This window comes from Dermacentor silvarum, chromosome 5 (assembly GCF_013339745.2).
Source record: "Dermacentor silvarum isolate Dsil-2018 chromosome 5, BIME_Dsil_1.4, whole genome shotgun sequence".
Classification (NCBI taxonomy): Eukaryota; Metazoa; Arthropoda; class Arachnida; order Ixodida; family Ixodidae; genus Dermacentor; species Dermacentor silvarum.
Window position 1 is genome coordinate 51,845,877 of NC_051158.1, and position 26,544 is coordinate 51,872,420.

The 26,544-nt window shown below is 48.4% G+C and overlaps 1 protein-coding gene across 2 annotated transcripts; it reads left to right on the forward strand.

Moving 5' to 3' along the window:
• The first annotated feature begins 1,550 nt into the window (after window positions 1–1,550).
• LOC125945354 (uncharacterized) lies at window positions 1,551–26,127 on the forward strand. 2 transcript variants are annotated; one of them, XM_049667115.1, is made up of 2 exons: window positions 1,551–1,833; window positions 25,891–26,127. In XM_049667115.1, the coding sequence occupies exons 1-2, from the start codon at window positions 1,581–1,583 to the stop codon at window positions 25,971–25,973; spliced, it is 336 nt and encodes a 111-aa protein (XP_049523072.1). In that variant the 5' UTR covers window positions 1,551–1,580; the 3' UTR covers window positions 25,974–26,127. The 2 variants fall into 2 exon arrangements, 1 of the variants encoding a protein (XP_049523072.1); XR_007466842.1 differs by lacking the exon at window positions 1,551–1,833 and adding an exon at window positions 8,897–9,105.
• The last annotated feature ends 417 nt before the right edge of the window (window positions 26,128–26,544 follow it).

The following is a 26,544-nucleotide window of genomic DNA, read 5'->3' on the forward strand; positions in this document are numbered from 1 at the left end:
CTCTTGTCTTCCCTATGTTTCAATTCCCCATACCAAAGTTTGGGGTAGCAATCTGGACAAAGTATATTTACCCTCTCTATCTGCTATTCCTGCTTTCTCACTCCCCCCCGCCCCTCCGCCCGGCACTTGGAACTTACGCTACCTGCAGCAGTCGCGCAGTACGAGTTGGAACTTACGTTAGAGTGTTGACTTTACCTCTAGATTGTCCTAGTTTCAAACGATGACGCCCATCGCGCACGTTGTAGCGCTAGAATAAATAGCGCGTCCTCGTTCAAGGTAGCCAATTCCAATTTCGTTCGCCTGTCACAATTACTGCTAGCCTTCGTCAACTTGCCAACGTCTTAATCTGCGACCGTGGTGGATGGACGAATGAAGCAGTGACGTATCAGCACCATGTTATAAAGACAGAAGTGCGACGGTGGAACTAGTTGGTTCTACATATGGCTTTTGGCAGTAAAACAGCGCAAGAAGCGTAGACAGACAGAAAGGAATGAGCACACGCCACAATGTACCTAGTTGTTAGTCTGCGCTTTGTGGTGTGTGTTCATTCCATTCTATCCGTCGTTATTTCGTGCGATGTTTTACTGTCAAAAGCCATGTTGATAAACGCAGCTCGCTCAATGAGCCTACTCGCGAAATGCGTCTCGCACAGTTCGTTCAACGCTGATTGCTTCTCTTTTTCTTAAGTTACCTTCCAGACGACGCAAAGCGATTAGCCCTACCAGGCCCATACGGCACTCGCCGCTAGGTCCTATTTGTACTGACACAACAAGAAAAGAACGTCCCTACTAGCAAGCTGTAAAAACATAGTAAAAAACGCTTCTTCTTGGGCAGAGGGACATGTCTAGCAACGAAAACCGTAACTTTCTCGCCCGTGACAGGGGCCTCGCCTATTAAAGGCGGAAGGGGGCAGCCGTCAAGCACTCGCCGTTCCCAGCTGGTCATCCCGCCGGAGGACTGACCGAGCAAAAACGCCACTTATACGTATAGCTTCGGCATTCTGACGGAAACCGACGCGTTCAGCACGACACGGCCGATGGCCCCCCTCTCACGCAAAATAACCCCTTTTCTTTGCGAGACCGATCCCACCGGGTTCTTCGATCGGGACGTCCCGTCCGTGACTTAGCGCATCTCGGTAGGGCCAGCCCTTCTCGCGCCACGCCAAGCCGATCCCCACACTGCCGGCGCTGAAACGCCGACACCGCGAGAGAAGACGACGGAGAACCGGTCAGACCCGAAAGGCAAGCGAGCGAGGAGGAACGGCCGTCCACGTGGCTCCTAGCAGCGGCAGGAACAGCAGCAGCTACGCGAGGTCAGCCGCCGCCGACTGGCCTGGCACGCTCGCCGACGCCGCCGACGCCAGCGGCGGCCGAGAAAGGGTCAACGCTCCGGCGAGCGCGCGAGCGCGAGCGAGCGATGCCCAAGAGAGCGGGCGAGGCCGGCTCGGTCCACTCGGCCGCTGGACGCCGTTGAGCGCACCACCACCGCAAGGCGCTGCTGCCGCCCTCCTCTCTCTCTTGCCTAAAGTTGCATGGCCCCGGCAGCCGTGCCCGGACAGGTCTCTGGCCGCTGCTTGTTGCATGGGAAAAGAAGCGGCGGCGGCGGGACGCCAGCCTCCACCGCCAGGGGTGGTGGGGGGGAAGCAGCTCCTTCGAGAAGGCTTCCAGAAGCCGACGACCTCCGTGGGTTTAGCCGACCGACCGAACGGCCGGCCGGCGGGCCGGCAAGCCGGTCCGGTGGCGAACCGTACGCCCACCTGCTACTTCTGTCGGGCTACCGTCGTCTCTGGTGTCCTCTTCCGGCTTCCAGAAGAAGGACTCCGCCGGCTTCGAGGTGAGTTGAAACATTCCTTTGCATTGGGCAGTGGTGGCGAGATCTCTGGAGCACTGAGCAGGAGCAGAACGGAACGCGGTGTTCCAGCGCACTACACGGCACAATAAGGTTGAATACATCATCCGGATACTTAATCTTACAGGACAAGTTTTGTGTCCGAGAACTTGAGAGGTTAGTCCAGTCCGCTGCACTCCAGGGCAACAGTAACAGATGCGTGTTTCTGAATTTTATAATGGTGTTTCCACGGTGCTACATTGCTGGGAAGTATACTCGTGCGTGAAATACGAACGCAGGGAAAGACGGCTTGATTGACAACATTATGGCTGGTACCTCGCAAACGACTCAAAGCGATTCACACTTGGCCTTGTTTGTGGAATCTTGTCATTTTCTACAGCGCATGAATACCTTCAGTGAAGATAGCGGCACGATAAAGACAGGAAGAAATCTTGACCATACGCAACCTTGTAGTCGCTGAATGTGGAATCGGGAACTATGTGTAACGCTCCAGTTTGTTATTCTTTCTCGAAAGCATACTTCTTACATCGTTTTCACTATAGCTCAAAGGGACCCTTGCTCCGGGACACAAGTATCACGTCCGGACTGACAGGCAGAGGGTCAGCTCGTAGCCCAACAACAAGTCAGAACTGCCTATGGCACCTAGTAAAGTCAGGATTAAAAAAATAATGGTCTGCTCGATACATATGATCGTTGCAACGCTGCAAACTGGACCACACGGTATAGATCTCTCTTATCTCTCTCATAATCAGTTCCTCTCAAAAGCGACGTCTAAGTTTGTTGTAGACAACGCATGACTCGATTCCTGTATTTACTAGCACCGACCAATGACAGACCGCAGACAAAAGCTTTGCTAAGGCATATGGCTTCCGGTGCCAAGTGGCCTGCTTTGACGGCTGCTCATTAAGTTAGGTGCGCCAGCACGGCACTCAACAGGGAAAACAAAGTCGCTGACAGCTAGGTGAACTAGTGATCAGAGTTAAACGCCCGGCAAACCCAATGCAAGCTATGATTAGTAGCGGCCTGGATAGTAATCTTGCAGGTCGGATAGCCAGAGGTAAATGCCACTACAAGGTCAATGCCCGCCGGTGCGAGTCCAATGCCCGCACAGGTTCAACACGAGAGCCATTGTGGCAGCTTGCGAGCTCACACTCCTTTAAGTCTTTAACTGTTGGGGAGGAGGCCTAGCAAGTAAAGATTATTATTCTTTACGCTATAGATAGCACCGTTCGCATTCGGGTGCGGTTTGTGTTGCCTTAAACGGGACAAGACCGACCAGTGAGTTCTATTCCTGGAACGCGATGTTATCGGTCGCGATCAATGACCCGGATAGAACAATCGCCACGCTATAATAAGGTGCTTACCATTGCTCTCATAACGCTTGTGCGCGTTTTTGTTACACGCGGATACTTTCTTTAAAGCAGACACTTTGTAAAATATTTCGTGTTATAGCAAATATGACCCCTTTCAATTATATATCTCGCGTCATAAAGCTGCCCACGTTGATCCTTATCGACTAGTCAACTGTCTTCCATGTCAACATCGTTTCTTTGTTTCTTTTTTACAAATTCACAAATACTAGACGCTACCTTAAACTTTAAAATGCTGTGCAATTTTATCTAACCAATAAAGCAGAGAAAGTTCAAATTCCTCTAAAAAGGCTATACGAACCTAGGCCAGGTCAGCGACCTAAACAACACGGATTTTCCTGAACGCGAAAGCGCAGGCTATTCTTCTCAGTGTAAGTCTTCCTTGGTAACTGCATGGTAAACCGAGCTCGCAGACATCGATATATTCAGCAGTGCAGTATATTTCGGTCCATGAAATTTAGTCGCTTACTTAGGACGAAACATGGATGCCAATTGAGATGCTACGATTAAACGGACAAACAATCGTCTGAAGTGTAATACATGTTTCGGTCCACAAATTTTTAACACAAGCTTAGTGACAAAACATAGGTGCCACATTGGACGATGTGGTCACGCGGACAGCTAAATACTCTGCAGTGTCATCTCGGCACAAGAAATTGTGTACGAATGCATCATTTTCGACAGCCTAGGGAATGAAGAAAGTGCCAGGAATGTTTCAAGGCCATTCGCGAGGTCTGAAAGTCAAATTAGCACCACCATCTCCAAGGCAGGAATAATGCATTGATTCTATTGCGACAATATTCATTTTCGCACTTCGTCAGGCATTCGAGGGGCACTCTCCGCATACGTTATTACCGGTTTCGACCGGCTGCGAATGCTGGTGGCTAAGAGAGGAGTATGATGAAACGCGAGAAATTATTGCAATACACTGGCCGTACACGCCACTTCGGCGGGTCTGTTTCACGCGTTATCATTTTGGCGTGCGTTGCGGTCATACTTAGCAGATTTAATGACTTAACAGTTACTGCCCTTTCCGTAGCTTTTCCCATAAATTTAGCTTCAAAGTATTGACGGTGACTAATCATGCATTCTACAAAATGAGCGTTACCCCCGTATTCTCACGAAACCACATACAATGCGACGAAAGTGTAACTTTAAGGTCGCAGGTTCTTCTCACAAGATTGTACAAATGCGTCATTTTCGACAGCTTAGGAAATGAAGAAGGTGCCAGGATGGTTTCAAGGGGATTTGCAAGGCCTGACAGTCAAATTACCGCCGTCATCTGAAACGGAAATTGCATCCGTGCGTCTGAGTTGCAAGGCTTATGAACGGTCCACCAGGAAGACATCAGCTTTTGGTAGAAAGCGCTCAGTTCGTGACGACGGCATTCAGTGGCTCGCAGCTAACGACCTTCAGTGGCTCGCAGCCAACTCACTTCTTGTTTTAACTGCCTAATTACCTGAGAAGGTGTGACCTGCGATCTGACGACAGAGTTTGAGAATACGCACCGCGTTCGCGAATATTTTCATTAGTAAGAAATTTTAACGTTGGTCGGTATCGTCAACAACGTCATGCAAGGATCTTTTGGTGGAACGCCTTCGTGGTCTGGTGTGGCTGATTACACCTAATTGCGAGAGCAATTATAAAGACACTCCAAGCGAATGTTGGCCGTCGTCGTCGGACCCCCCATATATTTAGGCCTATGTATGTTACATGCTTATGCAGGTCGTGTATGCAGGTTATATTGCTACACTATTCAATCGCGAAAGTTGTTCATACAAGGTCTCAAGTTCTTGACTAAGTTATTCCTCAGAATTTTGAAAATGGTAGCCCAAAAACAAATGTCATGAAACATAACATTCACAGCGCATGCCTTTTATCCTAAATCTTCTCAGACTATGAATTACTGAAAGTGTAAAACAATATCAGTGCTAAAATCGAGAGTGATGTAATTTTACTGCCGCGGCTCTTTACGGGCAGCGTAGTGGTGCCTGTGCGATGTCACTACAAGCCCTACATGACGTGATAAATTTTCAATGGGGCCAGAAAATGTTCAGCAGCGAAATTTCCGCCAAGGTTGCACTGGTTTGCGCATTTGTTTTGTCATTCTTGCAAATCTTGGATAACTCGACCGTGTGTATTTGAAACGACGTTGATGACGACGCGCTTAAGCCGTGTCCCACTAGTTACCAATACTTTTTAACAGTCACAAGTGTTGCCGTCTTCCGGCGGGCGTTCTATGCTCTTTTTACGCACATACTTGTTCGCCTTGGTTCTTACGAACGTTCAGTATAATGTTTCTTTGGCCTGTTTGTGTTTGTGCGTGTGGGCGTGTGTGTGTGTGTGTGTGTGTGTGTGAAGAACGGGGCTATCATAGTATTTGTACGCCAGCTTTTATTTGTACCTTTGTATTTCGGGTAGACGGGAGCCAGTCGAGTGGTGTGTATAGTTTTTTTTAAATCTTTAATCGTTATTGTGAAAATAAAAGAACTGATATTATAGTGCAGCTATTATCGTTACCAAAAGCTATTGTCAGTAGTTATTGGAGCTTAACTATTGTCACTGTGGATTGCAGGTACATTATAGTGCAAATGCTCACGTTAAAATTGCGCTACAACCGGAATGTAATGGCATACTATTCTGAGGTATCTGACACTGAACTGAAAATAGCCGAGCGGCACCAGAGCCGGAATTTTCGCAGCCGAGATACCCTGAAAGTAGCCACATTGGAGCGAGGTAACCAAAGCAAACTCGGCAACCTTGAGCAGCCTCATCCTTCACCGAGAGGCGGCTGCGGTCGATAGCCCGTTCCCTCTATCGAAGGCATAGTAGGAGGACTGGTCGCGATATACGGCCGGCTAGTATGCAGCTAGCGAGGCCAAACAACATGCCAGTATGCGTCCGTTCTAGTTACCTATAGACACGCCCATGATTAGCCTGCTTGCAAGTGGGTCGTGTCGCAAGGTCATTTCACATTCCTTTATCTGTGTGTCTTCTCGCTTCTGCGTGCCAGAATCTCAATACTGTTTCTTTATGGGCATTGTCGCATAGCGTGTGTATGTAACAGCGATTTAGGTTTGTGACATGAACTGCTCAGAGAATATGGCGTGAATGTGTAGGCTTCTACGACTTCCCGGCTTATGCGACTTCGTTACGATTGGTTCGGAATGCAAAAGCGTTCACGTGTCGATATTTAGGCAGACAGATTCCGCCGATCAAAATTGTTTCAGAGGAAAGCACGAGCAATCAACATAAGGGAAAATCTGCACCTGCAGTTTTATGGTCTCGTGTCAAAGGCTCTCCTTCCCCACCAGTTTTCTTCTCCCAGGCTTCGTACTCGACCGGGTATGCTTCAAGGTCACCGCTGAGCTTCCATTCAATTTATTCTATAATTTGGCTCTTTATTTGATGACATTGGAAATGGCGGTAATTTCCGTCGCCGACTTTTCCCAAGGTTTGATTATCAAGTGAACGCATAGAAAGGACGCAAGGAAATCAAGAAAGAAACACGGACATCCACGCACAGGCAGTGGCGAGCATTTTAGCGTGTACCATCGATAACCAATGCTATGGACGCAACAACACCCTTGGTACAATGTGCATCTATATGCACAGCAGATTACTGACAAGCAATCGAAGAAAACGATAAGAAATACATATAAAAATAAAACAGGAATCTAGCACAAATGTAGGGACTGTTGCGACACTTCCACAATGACGCCATGAAAGGTAAGCTAAGGACAAGGCGTAAATAGTTGTAAATACCTACAAAGGAACAGTGCAAACAATTAATTGCATTCCACAGCCATGAAAGGCCGAAAAGGACGTGAAAACCCACAGCCATGATTGCTATCAGCGTATCTTTCGATCGCTCCGCTCAACAACAAAAAATATTAATTACAAAGCTTGACCACACGCACGTGGCAGCCGTCAATATCCCGCAGAACGACACGTCGAGGCTGCGATATCTGGAGCGAATACGCGCGCAAGGATTTTCTGTCGCTTTCGTCGCCTTCGAGCTGCGGACAAGAGTAGATAGCGAAGCGACATCAAGGATTCCTACGCTTCTACATTGCAGTTTGCGCGTGAGACTGCCGCCGAAACGTGTCCTCGAATTCGCCGACTCCGCCAGACTTTGTCACGCGCTATGTAGGCCACAGCGTAGAGGTGCCGGTCTCTCGAAGGGTACGCCGGCGAGAAGGAGAGAGAGGGGGAGAGTGGGCGAGGGAGGACAGCTAGCAATTATGAAGTGAGCAAAGGAGGACCACCGAGAACAGCCCACTCGGTCTCTGGCAGCGATGACCTCCAAACGGCGAGCAAGTCGAAAGCCAGCTTCTCAAGGAAAAAAAACAAACAAAAGATATAGGACAGCGCTTTTCGACAACCCCCACCGGTTCGCAGTTCTTTCCACCTTCTTATTTCTTTCGCCCTCTTTCTTCTCCCAATTTATAGCCCGGCTTACCAAATCTGTGCAGTATTGCTTGGGCTACCAATATAGAGATAGATTTAGTCAGTCTACGCTTGAATACTACTTCGCGTTCCTATAGTTTCGAATTCCTTTTCGTATGTGTCAGATCTATAACATTTTACGCACAGCGGTAGATCGAAATTGTCAGGTCGTAAGTCCGGGAACAAAGTAGGATGTATAGCTTTATGTGGACTTGCACTCCGTATGTGCATGTGGAAGGTCTACTGACCATGGCCTAGTTTCGCTTATATGATGTACGGACATTCCACGAACAAAAGTTCTTAACTTCGTTGTCAGTATTGACACGTGTTAACGTGGCAGTATGTAGATAGTCTTGGACCTATGGTTTTATATGAACTTGCACTGTTACACTAAACTTAGGTGCTCCGTAGAACAGAGAATAAGTACTGTTAACAGACATCACCGATAAGTTTACAGATGATGTAGATAACTTATCAAATTAAAGTCTCTTCAGGTTTATAACCATTCTGAAAAAATTCCGAAACCACAGCATTCGCCGACCAGTCAGCAGCTCTTATATCATAACGGTTCGCGATTGGCCTGATGCCATCGTGCACCGGCCACACACCGGAGGAATCGATGTGACAACCATTTGCTGCAGCCAATCAGAAAGCACACTGACGTGATATGGGCTTTTGTGTACTCGTCTTCTCACTGGCCTGAGGCAGCTCTACTGTAGCTTCCCCCCAAAGGCTGCTGCTCTGTTTTTAGTGACAACAGCGGGTAAAATGGACGGTCAGTTTGTCGTACGTCTCTGAGGTTTTCGTGAAAGTCCACACCGGGCACCGCGAAGAAATCGGGGCAGAACGAGGCGACGCGTCCGCGACAAACGCAACGTCGGTGCGTGTGGTTAGCTGCGCGCACCAATGCATTCAGAGCCGGCCTACACACGCGTGATCCGCTAGACGCAAGTCTCTGCAGCGTACTCTGTACAACGCCCCCGTTAGGTCCGCCACGCTTCGGCCCCGTCGCCCACCCTCTCCTGTCCGTTGGCCCGTCCTTCATTAGACAGCCCGGCAAGGCCGTTCGAGGGACGACGCTTTTCTGAGCCCCGGAGAGTAGGACCAAAATATGAAGACAGTGAGAGAGAGAGAGGGACGTTTGGTGAGAAGGAAAGAAAAACCAGGATGTGCCGCGGGAGTCTGTGTTTCTCCACCGAGCTGGACGACATAGCGGTCGACGTTGTCCATCTGGTTTATGAAACACGCATAGCGAGGACTGACTTCGTTAGTGCATCGTGAACGCGGACTTGAGTTCTCAGTGTCCGTGGACGTCTCCGAGAAGACTGCAACAATACCGCGGACTTATACTGTAACTTGACCAGAGGAAGACTGTGAGGTCGTGTGTGGCTGCTGGGACTTCCTGTGTCCGTGTGCTTTGAGCATCGAGAAGTGACACGTAAGTGGACATCAACGTTCCGCCCCAAAGGATATTGAAAGAGCCTAGAGAGAATTCTGCGAGCCTGTGTGCTCCTGCTGTTGCATCAATGTCGTTCTACTCATATTTTGTATTCTCAGTATTCCACTTAGAAAACTGAGCGGCCATGCACTCATATTGTGTCCTGTGGAGCTACGAAACGTCTGCAGGGCTGCGGCAACAGGTCTTGACCACGTGACTGTTCACTCGGAAAGTGGTTCCGAAACTTTTGAAAAAGTGCATACGTAAACGTTTACAGTGAGCTATGCCTCCGAGCCAATGCAACTGAAACCCTCGTTTCCAGGCAATACACTTTTTCTCATCGTTTTGGCCGGTCTACATTTTTGAGTAGCCGCCTTAATCGTTGCCGTCATAGCCCACGTGACAAAATAAAATAGAGATGATAACAAGGGCAGGTAAGGGGGGGGGGGAGGAGGAATGTGGGCAGGAGTAGATTAATTCCATTTCTCTCGGCTCGACGTTTCTCCACGTGGAGTCTGCCACGGCAATGTCGTGGCCTTGACTGTCTCGATCTGCACAGCATTATTACGCCTGCTAGAATTGCTCCGCTGAATTCCGAGTGCACAGGTACGCATGAGAGTGGTTGCGTAACTGGCCTCGTCACCGTCACTGCCAGGGATGAAGGCCTAGAGGTCAGATCGTCTAGGAAAGAAAAGATACTAGCGAAGAAACCAGAAGGCAAAACGTGATCTTCGCGAGTTGTCGATGAGTGTGGACGTGCGTGGACTGCGCTAAGCGCGTGAATCACATCGCCGGATTACCTCGAAAAGCGTGGTATACCAGTGCTGACAACGCCGGGCAGGATACTAACGAGGCATTATGATGCACATTGTCTCCGTTATCCAGACGCGGTCGTTCGGTGGCTGTAAGCGTTCTTCTGCCTAGCACGAGGCCGTGGGTTTGTTTCCATGACGTGTGCGACCTCGTTCGGTTGAGATCGAAATACGGTACAACCACTCGAGGACTTATATGTGTTCCTTGAAAAAGACTGGGCGATCAAGGATAATGCGTACTCGACCCACTGCTTTCTATGCATTCCTTGCAAAAATAATGCATTATCAGCTGATTGATCTTTAACAGAATCTCTATTCGTACCTCCCGATTGGGTGCAGTGAAATATTACTCCACCGTGGAGGAGAAAAACACTTCAAAATGTGGGTAAATGTGGGATTAATTTGGTTCTTACCCTATCACAAGAACACGAGGACAGACGCACGAAGGAACTAGATTAAACGAGCGAAGCGCAGTCTTGTTCCTCAGTACTAATACTTCCTGTCCCTGTCGTTGTGTTCTCACGTATAGCGCAAGAACCAAGAAATCTCGCCCATTAGACACAGTTTCAAGCATGGGACGAACCGTTACACTACCACACGAGGGCGCTGCGAGCGCAATGGTAGGTGGTAAATGGGTTTCACCAAGCTTTCAGGAAATCCATCGCACGTATCCAACATTTTCTTCGCAGAAGTAACCTCCATTTGTGCCCAGCCAGACCTCGATTTCCATTCTGAAATGTGATGCGCATCGTGCCACCGTCGTGTCGTCCTTATCGCCGTTCGTCTTTGTCGTCGCGGCCCCATTGGCCTCGTCAGGCTCGACACAGCTATTTCGTGTGGTACCTACGGCCTGCCTGCGATTTTTCAAACAGTGTACTATCTCTAAAGGTACTTGCCCCCGTCGTGCACTTCGTCCTTTGTCTGAAGAGTACATTCATTCATACACTTTGAACGAACGAATACCCGACCTCTGAATGGATAGCTTTTATGAGCAGCGTCTTAGAAACAAGCCGGTGCCCCCAAGCACGATGTCTTGTTACCTATCCGCTGCGTTTATTATCGGCTTTTAATATCCGTGCTAAGGATCTGTGGAGCTCTCCTTTGCAGGTGACAGGCGGCCACGTTTATTGGAAGCGGCGTAACGGCCCCGGCGTGCCAACCGTATTGGCTGCTTGCTTGATGACTAATGATGATGATGATGATGGTGATGATGGCCTTAAAGCCAGCGGCACCTACCCACTCGGGGGGATTGGCCAAGAATCGGGTGGTTTTTAGAATTATGTTAGAGGTATAAATTTAGAAATCTGTACTTATTATAAATAGGTGAAAGCGAGTAGAATACATATCTTTTCTTGAACAGTCAATCTGATAGAACGCAAAAAAAAGAAATAAATATAATGTAAAAGTGATTATGAGCGAAGAATCAAATGACCGATAATGTTAACAATTAAATCGATTGGCTGGGCGATATTTTCAGCTCCAGGCTTGTTTCCTTCTTCCTTGTCCTCCGGTGCTGCGGCCGATAGAGGCGCCGCTACAATTTGGTCGAATGTTTAAAAAAATTCCTGCCCTAAAAAGATTGTCTTTCCATTCTGTGTGTTTACTATCATTACGCCAGCAGTACTGCGTCCGTATTTTATTATTCTCCACCTTATATTCATACGTCGTTCTTTTGTGACCTTGAGATTTAAAGCCCGAGGCAGCACCTTCATCTTAAAGCCTAAGGCAAGATAACTGCGTCCTCACTCACTTCGGAACAGATATACTGAGACATGCGAAGAAAGAAATCGAAATGATCGCTTATTCCGGCGCTACTGCTACGCGCCACGCATCAATAGCCGTCATCGGCAAATTTTCAACCACGACATCACGTTCTTATACGAACACCAGGAGGCCACCTGGTAGCAAGCACCAGGCGACGCCAACTTTCTCGCAGGAGAGCCTCTACGTGGTCGGCCTGCTTGATGAAGAAGCATGCCGCGCGGTCAGCCTTGCAAGCAGCTTCGAAAGTATTCTTTTAGAAACCGAAGACGACAAAGAGAGGGAAAGATAAAGAGAGAAAAACCGAGAAACGCCGGGAGTCTGGAGAACCAGGCCTAGATGAGGAAGGGGGCAAGAAGGTCCGGTGTGTATAAAGGCTGGCCGCGGTGGCCGTAGTCGGCCGTCGATGCACACACACATAAGCACGGCGCTCTGGGAGCAGCAGGATGTGCACGAGTGCGAGAGAAGGAAGGTGCGCCAGGAACGTGCACGAACCGTGGACGGGACGGGGAGACAGCGATTCCGGTTTGCGGCGCCGACGCCGCCGTGCCGCATCAGAGCGTTCTGCGGCTTCTTTCTTTCCGCATCACGCGTAGAAAAGCGAGAGAGGTAGAGATAGGAGAAGAGATGAAAGAAAGACAAGGTATACGGAAGAAGAAGAGGAAAACGAATGAAGAAGGCGAAAGAATTCACCTATCCCGCATCATTCGCTGAAGCACGGAGAAGGGGACAAGAGAGGAGAAGGATACAGGAGAAAAAGAAAGGAGAGAATGAAAAACAAACGGAAAACAGAGAAAGAGCAGAGTAAGAAGATGCAGAAAGAAGTAAGCATGACAGTTCTCTCGCGGCAGCCATGACAGTGGCGGTTCCGACCATCATGGCATCGGCGAACGGGCAAGGGGTGAAAGACATGCTCTGTGCGGTCAAGGAACCTCATTCACTTTCATCTATTTTCTTCTTCGCTTTGCTGTTGGTCCTCCGCCATTGAGAGATCTAGGAGGGGTCGGGCTTAGGCACGCACCACATTAGTACCGCATGCATTGCAATTGATTCAAATCATCTCAAACTGTGAGGTTTTTTTTAACTTCCCAATGCAGCTGAACGGCGACGACAGATGCCGTAACAAGGAAACTCCCAATTAATTTCGACCAAGCCTGGGCGTTCTCTAACGCGCACGCGAGCGTTCTTGCAATCCGCTTCCCAATCGAAACGCCACCGTCGCAGCGCCTGCCAGGAATCCAACCCACGACATCGAGCTCGGCAGTGCGGCTCCGTATAGCCACTGAGCAACCGCGGCAGGTCCTTGTGCGGAACAGGATTATCAACATGTTGAGCAGATAGTATGGACGAACAGTGTGAGGAACAAATGAGGACCTCAGGGTCGCTGCTGTTCCTCTTGCAAGTTGTTCGTCCAAATTTACTCTCGACACGCTCGCCTTCGTTCAAGACCAAGACCAACCATAGCCCAACTACACTCCCTTTCTGTACGGGTCGTCTCTTACCCGCAGCGGTATCCCAACGGCGTGACCAAGCGGAAACATTTACGTTAAAAAAAGTAGTAGTTCTCGCCTCAGTTTTGCTCAACATGCTGGGAAACATTAGGTTTCGGAGTGTTATACAGAAACACTAAAAATTTGAATAAATTAGTAGTGTATACTGGCAAGGTCAGTATAGCTGCGGCACCACATCCGTCTCACTACGTGATGCGCAGATGCGCCCAATCACTCTTTTCGAGAAGACTTCATTTCAGTGACAACTATATTCAGAACCGTCTTCATTTGTGTAATGGGCGCTCACAGGTGGCAAAGCCCAGAGAACCTTCATACACACGCTCGCTCAAGCGCTGAGTACATAGGCGTCCGTATGGCGGGAGCATGACGCTGCGTTGTGAGGTCAAGAGAGGTCAACGATTCGCTCTTAAAGTTTCACGTGACAAGAGACGCGAAAACAGAGTGTCCTCAAGAGCTACACGTAGAAATGAACATACGACGTACAACGCCCATAGTACACTAAGCAGCCCACAAATGGAAGTTTATTTGGACTTCACAAAACGTAAACACACAAAACCACAAGAACTGAGACTCGGTTTTTCTTCCACCCAACGAAAAATTACGGCAGGGCTCATCTCACGCTGACTGTCGATGGTAATGCGATTAGCATTCAAGCAATGTAGCGACACACGGTATTTCTGGAGTCAAGTTTGTTTACACCTGTAATTAACATCCCGAGAATCCCATTCTTTCGGTTATAAATGGTATATTCCGGTATCCTCCAATGTTGCTATGGCACTCGCTTGCCGTAAAGCGTGGCGGCGCGACGCCGACGCACTAACAACTATGGAACGACAAAGGCGGTATGCGGACAACGGCACGATGACAATGAGATGACCATTCCTAAATGATGACGCTGGTATATAACGACGACAGCGTGACGACGCCGGCATTAGGACAATTCCATGACGACGTGTGTACGATGGCGATGACGTGACAACGATGGTATGACGACAACCGGTCGACGAAGCTAGAATGACGACGATAGAATGACCGCTACGTCATCACGACCAAAGTGTAACGACGACTGTATGACGACGACCAAGTGACGACAATGACGATTACAGTGGTATGGTGACAATCGGATGACGACGAGTCTATAGATGACAATGGCTTAACGACGACTGCATCACGAAGCCTGTATGACAACGATGGCTTGACGCGAGGCGATTGACCTGGAGTGACAATGTCGCAACGACCACGAAGGCATCACCACACGAAAGCATACCTAGTGCCCCGAGCTATTGGACGACTTGGCCTACTATAGGTCGGCGTAGAAGGCGTGACGAGAGACAGGTGGCAAAGCTGAAGTGACAACAATGGAACGGCCATGACGGCATCATGACCGCGAGCACACACCTGGTGGTCGGAGCTATTAGACAACTTGGCCCACCGGGGTCGGCGTAGAAGGCAAGACGACACCGCATGACCAGAGTCAGATGACAAAGTTCGAATGACGGCGATGGAACGACCGTGACGGCATTACTACAAGAGCACATACCTAGGCGCCCAAGCTGATCGACAACTTCGACCACTCCATGGGTCGCCCTAAGAAGCTATATGGACAGGCTCAAAACGCCTGAAGAAGGCAAAGAATGCTAATCGCATTTAAAACAATTATGCCAACACGTTGCTACTAAAGAGCCTGTTTTAAAGCGATAGCTTCAAGCGTCCCGTTAAGCAGAAAATCCGGCGTCGTCGGCGTCGTTCGTGCGTTGGCCGTCAGCGAAAATTCTCTACCAATCACAGAGCCGCGCACGCCGCGTGCGCCACTCGGTTCCCTGCAGCACCACTAGAAGGCGCTCGCCTCCGCGGCAGCGTAGAGTTACTGTATATGCTCCCTTCTGAAGGGAGCCTATACAGTAACTCTGCGGCAGCGTCAGCCATGCGTGCGGGAGGAGGAGGAATAAACGTTTAATTTCAAAAAAGTATCCCGGGTGGGATACTCTAGGTGGGAGGTCTCCTCATTCCGGGAGAACGAAAAAAAAAATTCGAGGGGCCGCAACATTCATATGGGGACAGGTTACCAGCGAAGCTATTTAGGCTGCATACATGGGCTGCATACATTATGAAATCATGCATTTTATTTTTCGTACGGCACCACACTATGCCGACGCAAGCGCCACTGCGGTCACCGCACCTTCCATGCATCTGCCGCGCAACCGCTGCTGCAGCCGTGCCGGCACCTCCGACGCGCGTAACGTTATAACCACAGAAGGGCAGGCCCACGTGCGCATGCGCCGTCGCCACACTCTTTCCCCCTCTCCTCTACACGTCTCCATTCCTGTCCACACGCCGTGATGCGGACATAAGCAGCCCAGGGTACCCCCCTGGGAACGCATGCGGGGCATTCATACGGGGGCTAGAGGTAAATAGCTTCGCTGTAAAAAAGAACGAGACAACTCGCCTTCGTGCATAGCGTTGGCCGCATGCGTTTCCCGGTAAAGATTACGGTTGCATAAGCTGCAGTTGCCGGGAACCGTGAGAAGCAGTCAGGGACCCTTTAATGCTATCGCGTTCCACTTTTTAAAGGTGAAGCTTTGGCGTCACCCAACTTTTTCTTTCAAGCGAAACTTGCATTCGCTAGCCTGCGCCTGGTGATGTAACTCTAAAAAAGCACACTGCTAAAACTGTCTAATAAAGCTATAAACATCGCGAAGATATAAGGCGAAGCTTACCGTATCCAAGCTGAGCAGTGGGGGACGAGAGCAAGATCAACTCGCCGAACGGTGCGGCTGGCCGTCGATTCGTGCACGTTGATGGTATCGCCTGCCGTGATCAAAAAACCACCAGTGGCGAAGAATTTGAGCGCGAGCACCACTTGTTGCTCAACGTTCAAGGCGTGGCTCCGGCGGGTCAAATGTTCAATATCATCATGCAGGAGCACGGCGAGGTACGCGATGCCCGCGCGACCAAACCGGAATCGCCTCTGAAGCTCGTCTTGATCGAACACTTCGAAGATGTTCGTGCGATCCCGGTACACACGTTCGCGGCGCATCAGGAGCTCGGCAATCAGTTCGAGTCGAACCAGCCGCACGGCAGCCATGTTGACGCAGCGCGATAAAGATTGGAACCAAGCCTGCGTATGGGCAGACGATGTTCCAAACTTACTACCCAAGCTTGTCCAAATCTAGCGGGCTGTCTTGCGGTTTCGTGCAAGCGACTTATCGACTAGGGAAGCTTAAGACTCCATAAAGACTGAAATCGCTCTGGAGACTGGACTTAGACTGGACTTAAGAGCTTTGTGCAAGCGGGCCCTGCTCTCAAAGCTGCACAGGTGACTCGTGCTCGGCACGCTCTGGTGCCACTGCTCCCGCGTTCGTCGTCGTCGTCTGCTTCCACAGCTGGCTGCGTTGGCGCTAATCATTCCAGCGTAGAATTTCACTTCTCTTCGGTCGTCGTAATGGGGAGGCCGCGTTTACGGGGGTATGAGCCATTGCTTAAGGGACTATGAACCATTGATTGTCTTACATAAGCGACAGATTTAATTTTGAAGAAATTTCATGGAAATCCATCCAGAATGAACGCGCTCGTGGAAGGGCTCGTCGTCGACGTGCCGATTCTAGTGTGAGGGCTTCCGAAGCCCAGGCAAGAGCCGCGGACCCCGAGTTGAGGGAGCGCGATGTTGAGGCCAAACGTCAGCGAAGAGCCGCCGACCCCGAGTTGCGGGAGCGCGATGCTGAGGCCAAACGTCAGCGTCGTCTAGCCCTCCAGGAGCCCGACAACGGCGGTGCACGCCTCGGCAACGCCAGCGCCAACTTCCCCGGTGTGACGGCCAGGTTTCAACGCCAGTTTCTCAACCGGAACTTCGGAGCCAGCTGCAGTGCGTGTGAGCTGTTGTGGTTCGAGCACAACGTGGTACTCGTCAGTGCACTTCGTTCGGAGGAACACTGAAGAAACACACAGGCTTCGCTTACCCCCATCTCCTCGACAGGGGAGGGGCTACTGAGTTTTTTTTTTTTTTGCGTAGGTTTATTTCTTCTAGAGCCTAGAGTTAAGGGAAGCAGCAATTTGTTAACGTGACTGTTTAGAAAAAGCTTATTTCAACAAAAGACGATACGAACACCGAGTCACAATGACGACACATTTCTACTAGGACGATAACATATGCAATGTACGGAGCAGTGTACACACGGCACTTATTCAAAGAAATGTCCCGAGTCTACATTCACTGACAGTGAAAACAATGGTTATTTACATTTCCAGCGGGAGGGCTTACGAGGCTTACATACCGCTTTTGCTTACATACGGGAGCCTTAAGCTATCTATAAAAACCAGCATTCAATCTCAAGAAAATGTCATCGCTTTTAAAAATTTACTTCTTCAATGATAATCAGAATCGCAACGAGTGAAGGCGGACGAATATTATTTTGTTGCCCAACGTAAGGGCTTTAACCAATCCTGTTTTTTTTTTCTTTTATTTAAAATAGCACGCGCAACAAAATATGTTGTGTAAACGAAAGAGGTCTCGTTGCTACAGCACGTAGTCGAGGTTCCGAGGCAACAATACACGATAAATGCCAGAACAGCCAGAACTGCCCTGCGTTGTTTCGGGTCATCATCATCATCTCTGCGATTGAGTGGTAGCTATAGAGCCACCGAGTGGGACGAGTGGCCGGGGTGGCGCATGCTTTGCAGCGAGGCACCCGACGACGAGAAATACCGTGGCGGCGGTGCGATCGAACTAGATTGGGCCGCATCAAAGTTACAGTGGCTAGATGTATCAAAGTCGCGCTGTTGGAAACTGCTGGCGATAGTGCTCGACCAGGTCGTTCGTACTACTTCGCGCGCTGGTATTTGACCGCTCAAGTCGTGTTCCTAATTACATACGACGAGTATCCTGTATTTATGCCTTAAGAATACATGTATTTCTTTCCTTTTTTTAATGCCGCGCGGTGATTGCGCATGCAGCAATGGCCGCAGTGTCCGCATTCACTCCGCTATGTTACTGTAGTTCGCTTGGTCAACAAAATATTTTGCTTGTTCATCAAGCAGCATGCGCCTCTCGTGTGTATTATTGCGCATATAGTTTGCCGTCAATAATCCTTTCTAAACGCACACGAAAAAAGCACTGTAAGAGAGAGAGAGAGAGAGAAACGAGAAGGGAAAGGTAGGGAGGTTAACCAAGGACGTGCCCGGTTGGCTACCCTACGCTTGGGGAGAGGGAAAGGGGAAGAATAGATAAGGAGCGAGAATACGAAAAAAAAAACACATAAAGAGTCAGTTATTCACACAGTCAGTCGCAGAGGAAGGTCCACTGTCACAAGCGCTCATATAGTCCAGTCTCCTTCAAGAACTGAAGAAGAGCTTTTGTGGCCTTTCGCATGCAGGAATGCGTAAGCCATGGTCCCAGAATCTTTTCCTCTGACAGCACTCTGCTATCTAACATGCTGAGTTGAGTTTGAAGAATCCGTCGTTGAGCGTCAAAAGCTGGGCAATGACACAGAAGGTGCTCTAGCGTCTCATCGCAGCCGCACGAATTGCATGCCGCACTGTTAGTCATTCCTATTAGGAATGAATAGGAATTTGTAAATGCGACGCCCAACCACACGCGACACAGTAAAGTTGCTTCACCACGGGAGAGTCCAGGTGGCAGGCGAAGTCGCAATTTAGGGTCGAGAGAATGCAAGCGTGAGTTGCTGAAACCTGGTGAATTCCATCTTTGAAGTGTGATGTGGCGAGCAAGTGATTGAAGTTGCCGCGCAGCGTCCATTCTTGAGAGTGGTATAGGCACTCGCTGATGTTTTTGATGAGCCGAGCGAGCAGCTTCATCGGCGCTGTCGTTGCCAACAATTCCGCAGTGGCTCGGCAACCACTGAAATACGATGTCGTGTCCTTTCTCAATCGCATGGTGGTGAGCTTGTCTTATTTCGTACACTAGCTGTTCGTGTAACCCGCGACGTAGGGCAAACTGCAGAGTTTGTAGGGCTGCTTTCGAATCGCAGAAAATGGCCCAGCGATTTGGTGGTTGCTGGAGCACGTAATGGATTGCACCTTGAAGAGCCGCAAGTTCTGCTGCTGTCGACGTGGTGTTGTGAGAATACTTAAATTGCAAAGAGACGGCGTCCGATGGAACCACCACTGTAAGCAGCACTGTAAGCTTGCTGCTTGCTTACGGGGGCTAAGCTAAACAGCTTCGGCGTAAAAAGGAACCAGAAAGCTCGCCTTCGTGCATAGCTTTCACCGCAAGCGTTTGCCGGTAACGATTACGGTTGCTGTCCTCCGAGGCAGGTGGCACTGGTATGAGGTTTGTGTGCTTGGTATGAGTATGAGCATTGGTATATATATATATATATATATATATATATATATATACCAATACGTTACGTTTACCTGTCTGATGTGTTACTTCAGTTCTACCGAGACACCCTTTCTGAAGTTAACTGCCATGAGCGAAGCCATGCCACGACACATTTGTTCAATTTCACCGCTCTAGGGGTATGTGCTGTTAAGAAAATTTCAAATATTCGCGGGATGTGCCGTTTAAAACTTTCCGTTTCAAGTCTTTTGAAGTTTTCTATGTTTTTAAATTATGGGGTTTTACGTGCCAAAACCAGTTCTGATTATGAGGCACGCCGTAGTGAGGGACTCCGGAAATTTGGATGGTACGTGCCAAAACCAGTTCTGATTATGAGGCACGCCGTAGTGAGGGACTCCGGAAATTTGGACCACCTGGGGTTCTTTAACGTGCACCTAAATCTAAGTACACGGGTGTTTTCGCATTTCGCCCCCATCGAAATGCGGCCGCCGTGAGTTTTCTATATATTTAAAGTGACACTTATTTAAAATGACTATTTGTGTAAGTGGTGTATGCGTTGCAAATGTGAACCAATTTAGCGTTCAGTGACTAATTAAAACTCTCTCCATGCTTTTATAGTCATGGAGAGAGTGTAGGAGCGATTAATAACGGAACAAGGCAATGAGTTCACGTAGTGTCGTTAGTTACGAGCACTTACTCGAGGAAAAAGTTTCCATATGAAACTTTTTGTGCCCAGTTAAAATACATGTTTCCCAGATGTCTGCTTAAATGAATCAAATAACCTGATTGAGTTTTTATCTTATTTGCCAGCTTCCTTGAAGCAAACGTAAATGACGATGATCCGTAGACGGAGTCGTCTTCGTCTTAACATTTATATACAAATGTCGCTAAGGCGAGCCCCACCCGGACGTGACGCAGTCTATTAGTTTTTGTCACCACAAGCAAATTGTGTTCTTTATTTGATTTAAGGTCACGAATTTCAGTCTGCTCCGCTGATTTATTTATTTATTTATTTATTTATTTATTTATTTATTTATTTATTTATTTATTTATTTATTTATTTATTTATTTATTTATTTATTTATTTACAATAGTGCCAGTCACTACTAAGACCATAGCATTACATTACATTACATTAAGTGTTTATTGTTAACCTACGCGGTTAGGTAACGATACTTTCTTTTCTTCCAAACTAGTTGATTTCCGGCAATTTTTGTAAAAAAAAAACTATAAGGCCCTAAATAGAAATTCTGCTTCCTGCATACAGCTGAATTCACTGTTCCTAAATGCAATAATATTCATTCAAATCGGCTCAGTGGTAGTCTGAAGACAACATAGCTGCGATCCACATGTACTTGAACAGAAAAGTCGGAGTTGACCCCAAGTTACAGCACCCTCTTCTTGGAGCCTTCGTGCACGATGATCAGATAATGAACGTCAAACCATAATAATAACAGTACCATAACGAATATGACGGAAAGCGCTGGAGCGCGTCCGTCTAACTCAAAGCACACGCGGCTTCGACGAACACGAATTGGCTTACTTATAGCGCGGTTTTTCGTAGTTCAGAATTAAATATTCCTTGCACCCGATATTCCCAAGGCGCTTACCGACAGGCCTGCCAATCGCTCTACAGCATGAATTGTACACGATGGTATCAGGTCGTCGCACACGGTAGTTAACTATAGCGTAGCTTAGTTAACTACCTATAGCTAGCTGAGCCTTTACTTGTTACGAGCGACAGACATAAAACAAGAGTACACTGGCACACTTTTCTTTTCTTTTTTTGCCAAGAGCTTCACTATAAACAGCCGAGATTGTCACGACGATATGCAAGGACACTCTGTGTGTACGGGAGAAGGCTCGCGTTATACGCACAGACAGAAATTAATCTTGGCTTTAATCTTGACTGTCTTCCCGGTTGCAAAACGCGCCCCCTCGAACGAACAGGAGGAACTCCACCTTCACGCGTGATAAGTGGAACGGGTTAACCGGTGTTTCAGCGAAGCCATCAGAGCTAGGTTAACTATACGAGAGGAAGCTGCTCGCATTCTGCAAATGTGGCTATACGCCGTTCTCGAAGGTGCAGCCGGGGCCTATCGAATGAGGCAAAAAAGAGTGATAAACGGTTCGATCGAGCTCCGTGTTCCAGATCTGTGACAGGCGCGGCGCTGCCGGCTGCTCTACTTTGACGCGGCTGCGCGGACGTCGATATAAAAAGGAGGTACTTAAATGGCGACGTCCCAGAGCCATACAACGACGTGTATATACGTCGCGCTATCGCGCTAGGTCTAAACTCGTAACGAGAAATCAACATCGGAAGGAAGGCTACGTGCACGATGGTTGCGGCATATGGCCAACCGAACCTCGCAAGAAGAGCGCCATGCGCTTCAAGCGATCACCGAGAGTTTTTCCTCGTGTAGATAGTGCCTTTTGATAGATGGTTCTATGCATACGTATATATATATATATATATATATATATATATATATATATATATATATATATATATATATATATATATATATATATATATATATATATATGGTAAGCCAGAATTGAAGTTCTAAGCACTAAGCGTTGGGGAACGGGAGCAAAAATGGAAAGAGAGAAAAGTGTTCACGATGAGGATAAAAATGGTGGTTTTAATGAACATTGCAGGGGCTTTCGAGATTTCGGGTGATACACACCGAAAGCAAGAAAGAATTACGGGAAACAAACGCTTAATTTTCAGCCTACAGTGATTCTTAATAAAATGGTAAACTTCATCAAACTTAAATGCTGAAAATGTGCATTGTGCATTTAAACAACAATTAAAAACATTATTGAGAGCGTATATATATATATATATATATATATATACGCTCTCAATAATGTTCTTTAATTGTTTAAGAGGCGCTATTTTCTGCAGCCCTTTAGGGACCACGGCTTTGTTCTCATCTTACAGCATGACGTACAGCCTTTGTCGAAAGTCCAGTTTGTCAAGACTATAAATGCTCTCTTGAAAGTTAGATGCTCAAGAGCTCGCGTATCTAACCGAAGTTATACAATCATCGCTGGCTTTTTTTATATCTCGCAGCGTTGACCAAACACGCTATTGCGCGGGCACTGAAGTTCCGCCAATTCCGCCGTCTAAAATTATATCGAGTATTACTGGGAATTTATGCATCATAGAATGCGAACTCATCTCTTGTAATTCCACACCGTATGTGCAAAGCTAATTTAGGATCGAATTACTGATTTATCTTTAAAGCACGAAGCTTAAGAGCGAAATAAATCATTCGATCTTAAACTGGCGTCGTACAAACGGTGTGACGCTAATTTAATATCTAATAATTGATTTACATCTACAGCAGGGCATTGTAAATGTAAATCATTTATTTAAAGGTAGATCAATCAACTAATCGCCACGTGAGCATATCATAGAAGACAATTTGCGGGGATTCTATTCTTGGCAATGTCAAAGTCCACCATATTGAGGTTCTGAGCCAATCAGAGCGCGCGCCTTTCCCCTCTGATCCAGTCAGAGATGACATTGTCCAAGGATACTAGTCTTGACACTGTCAAATTATTGTTTTAGTTGTCAGACAATAAGAGCTGGCGTACCCACCCTCTGATACAATCAGAGATGACAATGCCCAGGGATACTATTCCTGACAATGTCAAATTCCTCCATTCTGAGGTCTCCAGCCAATCAGAGCGGGCGCCTCCTCCAACTGATCATGTCAGAGGCGACAATGTCCAAGCATACTATTCTTCACACTGCCAAATTCCGCCATATTGCGGTTTTCATCCAATCAGAGCAGGTGTCACCGCCTTGTGAGCTAATCAGAGCTTACAAGATGGCGAATTCAATCGTCTTCCGAGTGGACCTTCTGGCTACACCACCCGGTGTAGCCAGAAGGTCCACGCGACTAGCCACAGCTTCGAGCGAAGTCGTCATGCATGCCTCCGTAATGATAAACCCGTTGCCACCCGTTGAGCCATTCTGGACGCTAGACAGTGCACTGGAGGTCCCAGACCAACTGCGCACAACTGTATTTAGCCACGCCCCGCCATAACTGTGCAGCCATAATTATGATTGCAACCGGCGCACTTCTCAGGAACGATCCCGCGCGGCTGTGCGGAAGAAAACCACGAGACGGCTTCGAAAGGCGTCGCCGTGACGCCAACAACGGGTGAGCCCGCAAAGGGGGGCGGGGTGGGGGGCTTCAAATGGCTCACGCCAGGGTGGCTGGAGTTCGACGCCGCTCATCGATGTGAACAACCGGGAAGCGGCGTCGACTCCGGTATCGTGGAGCGAGAGGGGCGAGTGGAATCGATAGAGAGGTTGGGCATCCCAACAAGAGAACACGCCTTTTTCCGTCAACGCACGCTCTCGCGACTTACCCCGGTCAGGTGAGTTCCTCGGCCAGCGTTGGCCGGGACGGACCGCAGCAGTTTGTCCTCTGGTCAGCGCGCGAGAGACGGGAGAGAAGGAGTCTCGGCGGGCAAGGCGGCCGAGGAACCCGTGCTAGGGTCAACGCCCAGCCGTCTTACCAGACAGCGAACGGCCGAGGCGAAGTCCGGCTTTCCAGCGGACGGGGGGAGAGGGGGTCAGCGACAGGTCAAGACGGTCTTCGCTGGCTCCTCCGGAGTGGTGGGCAACGCTCTCAAAGCCCTGTCATAGAAGGCACGATGTAAGGTGGTCAACGAACGAACGAACGAACGAAAAAAAGAAAGGGAAGGAAGAAAGAAACGGAGGTAGGTGGTATAGATGAGGGCACAGCTTCGGCCACCGAAGAATGAGGGGCAGCGTTCGACGTCGGGCCGGCCCAGAAGAGTTCTTCAGGAACGCCTTCGCCGCAGGCTCTTAGGCAAGGCAGTTCCGTATAGTCGACGACGCGCGTTGTGTGGTATAGGAAGTCTTCAGCCCGCTATCACCGGCGCTACAAACACAAGAAGAACGAGAAGTATTGCTCCGAATTTCACCAGACTGGCTTTATTCGAAAGTGATGATGCGGTATAGCAGCCAGTGTATGAATATCAAGTGTCGAATACGAACGAAACAGCTCTTAGAAAGTCTGTGGGTTGATGCTCTCTTTGTTGCAGTTCTTGTTCTCGGCCGTGGTTTCTGTTATGTGCATAGTTATACACAGTCAAGTTTCTGTCACAAGCCATGTGCCTGACAGAGGCGATTACATTTTGCGGAACAGGGGGCGCTTAAATTTGTCCCTCTCTCTCTAAACAGTGAAACTTGTGAGGACTGTTCAAGCGAGAAGGTGCGACCATGAGATTGACTGACGACCATGATTTTCAAGTTGGAGTTGAGTCTGCTTAATTTTTCTGTTTAGTGTTTTAACAGCGAAGCTGTTAAAAGGAATGCCGCAAACTTCCGCGCGGTGGCGCTGAAAGCCGATGGCGATTTTAATGGCGACGTGCGGAGGCTTCGACGGTAAACACCCAACAACGCAGTTTGCATCGGAGCTCCGATTTTGCCTTGAAATGTAAAAATCAAGAGTTATTAAATGAAAGGTGCCTTCGGTATATCTCAATCAAATAAAGAACAGCTTTCTTTCGCGGTTTGATTGAGTCATTTACAGAATGTTTTGTTTGTCGCGTCGCGTTTGAAACTCTCCACGCAGGAGGTCAGCTAAGAGTCAACAAACACTTTGCAGTTATCGCATCTGAACCTTTGTGCTCTTTCTTCTTGTGATTGGTATCTGTTGCTCCGAGGACGTGCGTGGCCGCATACCGTTTGCTTCTCTTGTTGCATAATGATTGCACAGAAGCTCGAGGCGCATTCAAAAGCCTGTTCAGAGGACGTATGTGCCGTACCGTTTGCTTCTCTTGTTGCATAATGATTGCACAGGAGCTCGAGGCGCATTCAAAAACGACGAAGCAAGATGGAGTCTTTGCATGATGCAACGCGAAGATTGTGTTAATCTCGTGTGATCACGTCTATAATATATATATATGGCTGCAAGCCGTCTTTAGAATAGGCTTTGTTGAGAGTCAGCGCTGTATGTGGCTACTTCTGCCCGCCCTGTCTACTTATCGCTGTAATCACAGTCATGTTTGTGTACGGCAAACCTTAATTCAATGTAAAGTGCAAGACAATCGAGCAGGTTATCGTAAAATAAAAGCTGCGTAAGAGCCCTGCAGTAAACTCACCAGCCAACTTCAAAAATATTGATATTGAAGGCACGTCAACGACCAGCACCAACAATGAGATGATTACGCACGTACATATCGTGATCCCGCGCGTCAAAGCTTACTTGCGCACTGATTTCGTAAGTATACACAATGCCGCCACTTAGCCGAATGTTTCTACGCAACCAGGATGCTGCCACTCAGTGACTTTGAAGCTGTGAAGTTTCTTTTGAGAAAGACGTCAAACACGTTCTCACCCTTTCTTTTACAGAAACGAATAGGAGACCACTGCAGTCGGCAGGAAGCGTCACAAACCTCCCAGCCCAAGCAACTACGTTAACAAAAGCTAATTAAATTATGGGACTTTAAGTGTCAGAACCACAACCTGATTATGAGGGACGCCGTAGTGGGTAGTTCGGAATAATTATGACCACCTAGGGTTCTTCAACGTGCACCTAAGTACACGAGCATTGTTGCGTATCGCGCTCATCCAAATGCGGCCGCCACAACCGACATCGCACCACAACCGAGATCGCAATCTCAAGCTCAGCAGCGCCACGCCGTAGCCAATAGTATACTACCACGGCGGGTAGCAACCGCATGGAGCAAACATACAATGAGCCCAAGGAAAAACATCGGGGAGGCTAACTGTTCGTTTAATTGGAATGTAGCAATAATACGGAGACGGAAACAGCGGCAACTGCCTCACCCGAACACGTTCTGGGGTATTTGCGCTTGTATATATACTAGATCTAGCACTGGGAGTGATAAACAGCGTCGCTACCGTACATAGTTAACGGCACCAACCAACGGTGACACCAAAGCTGACTCCAGCGAAGCTCGACCTCACCGAGACAGTCCTGAGCCCCGAGGTTTCCATGGCGCATCCGCCCTGCACAGTTCTGTCGGCAATGCCCATGGAAAC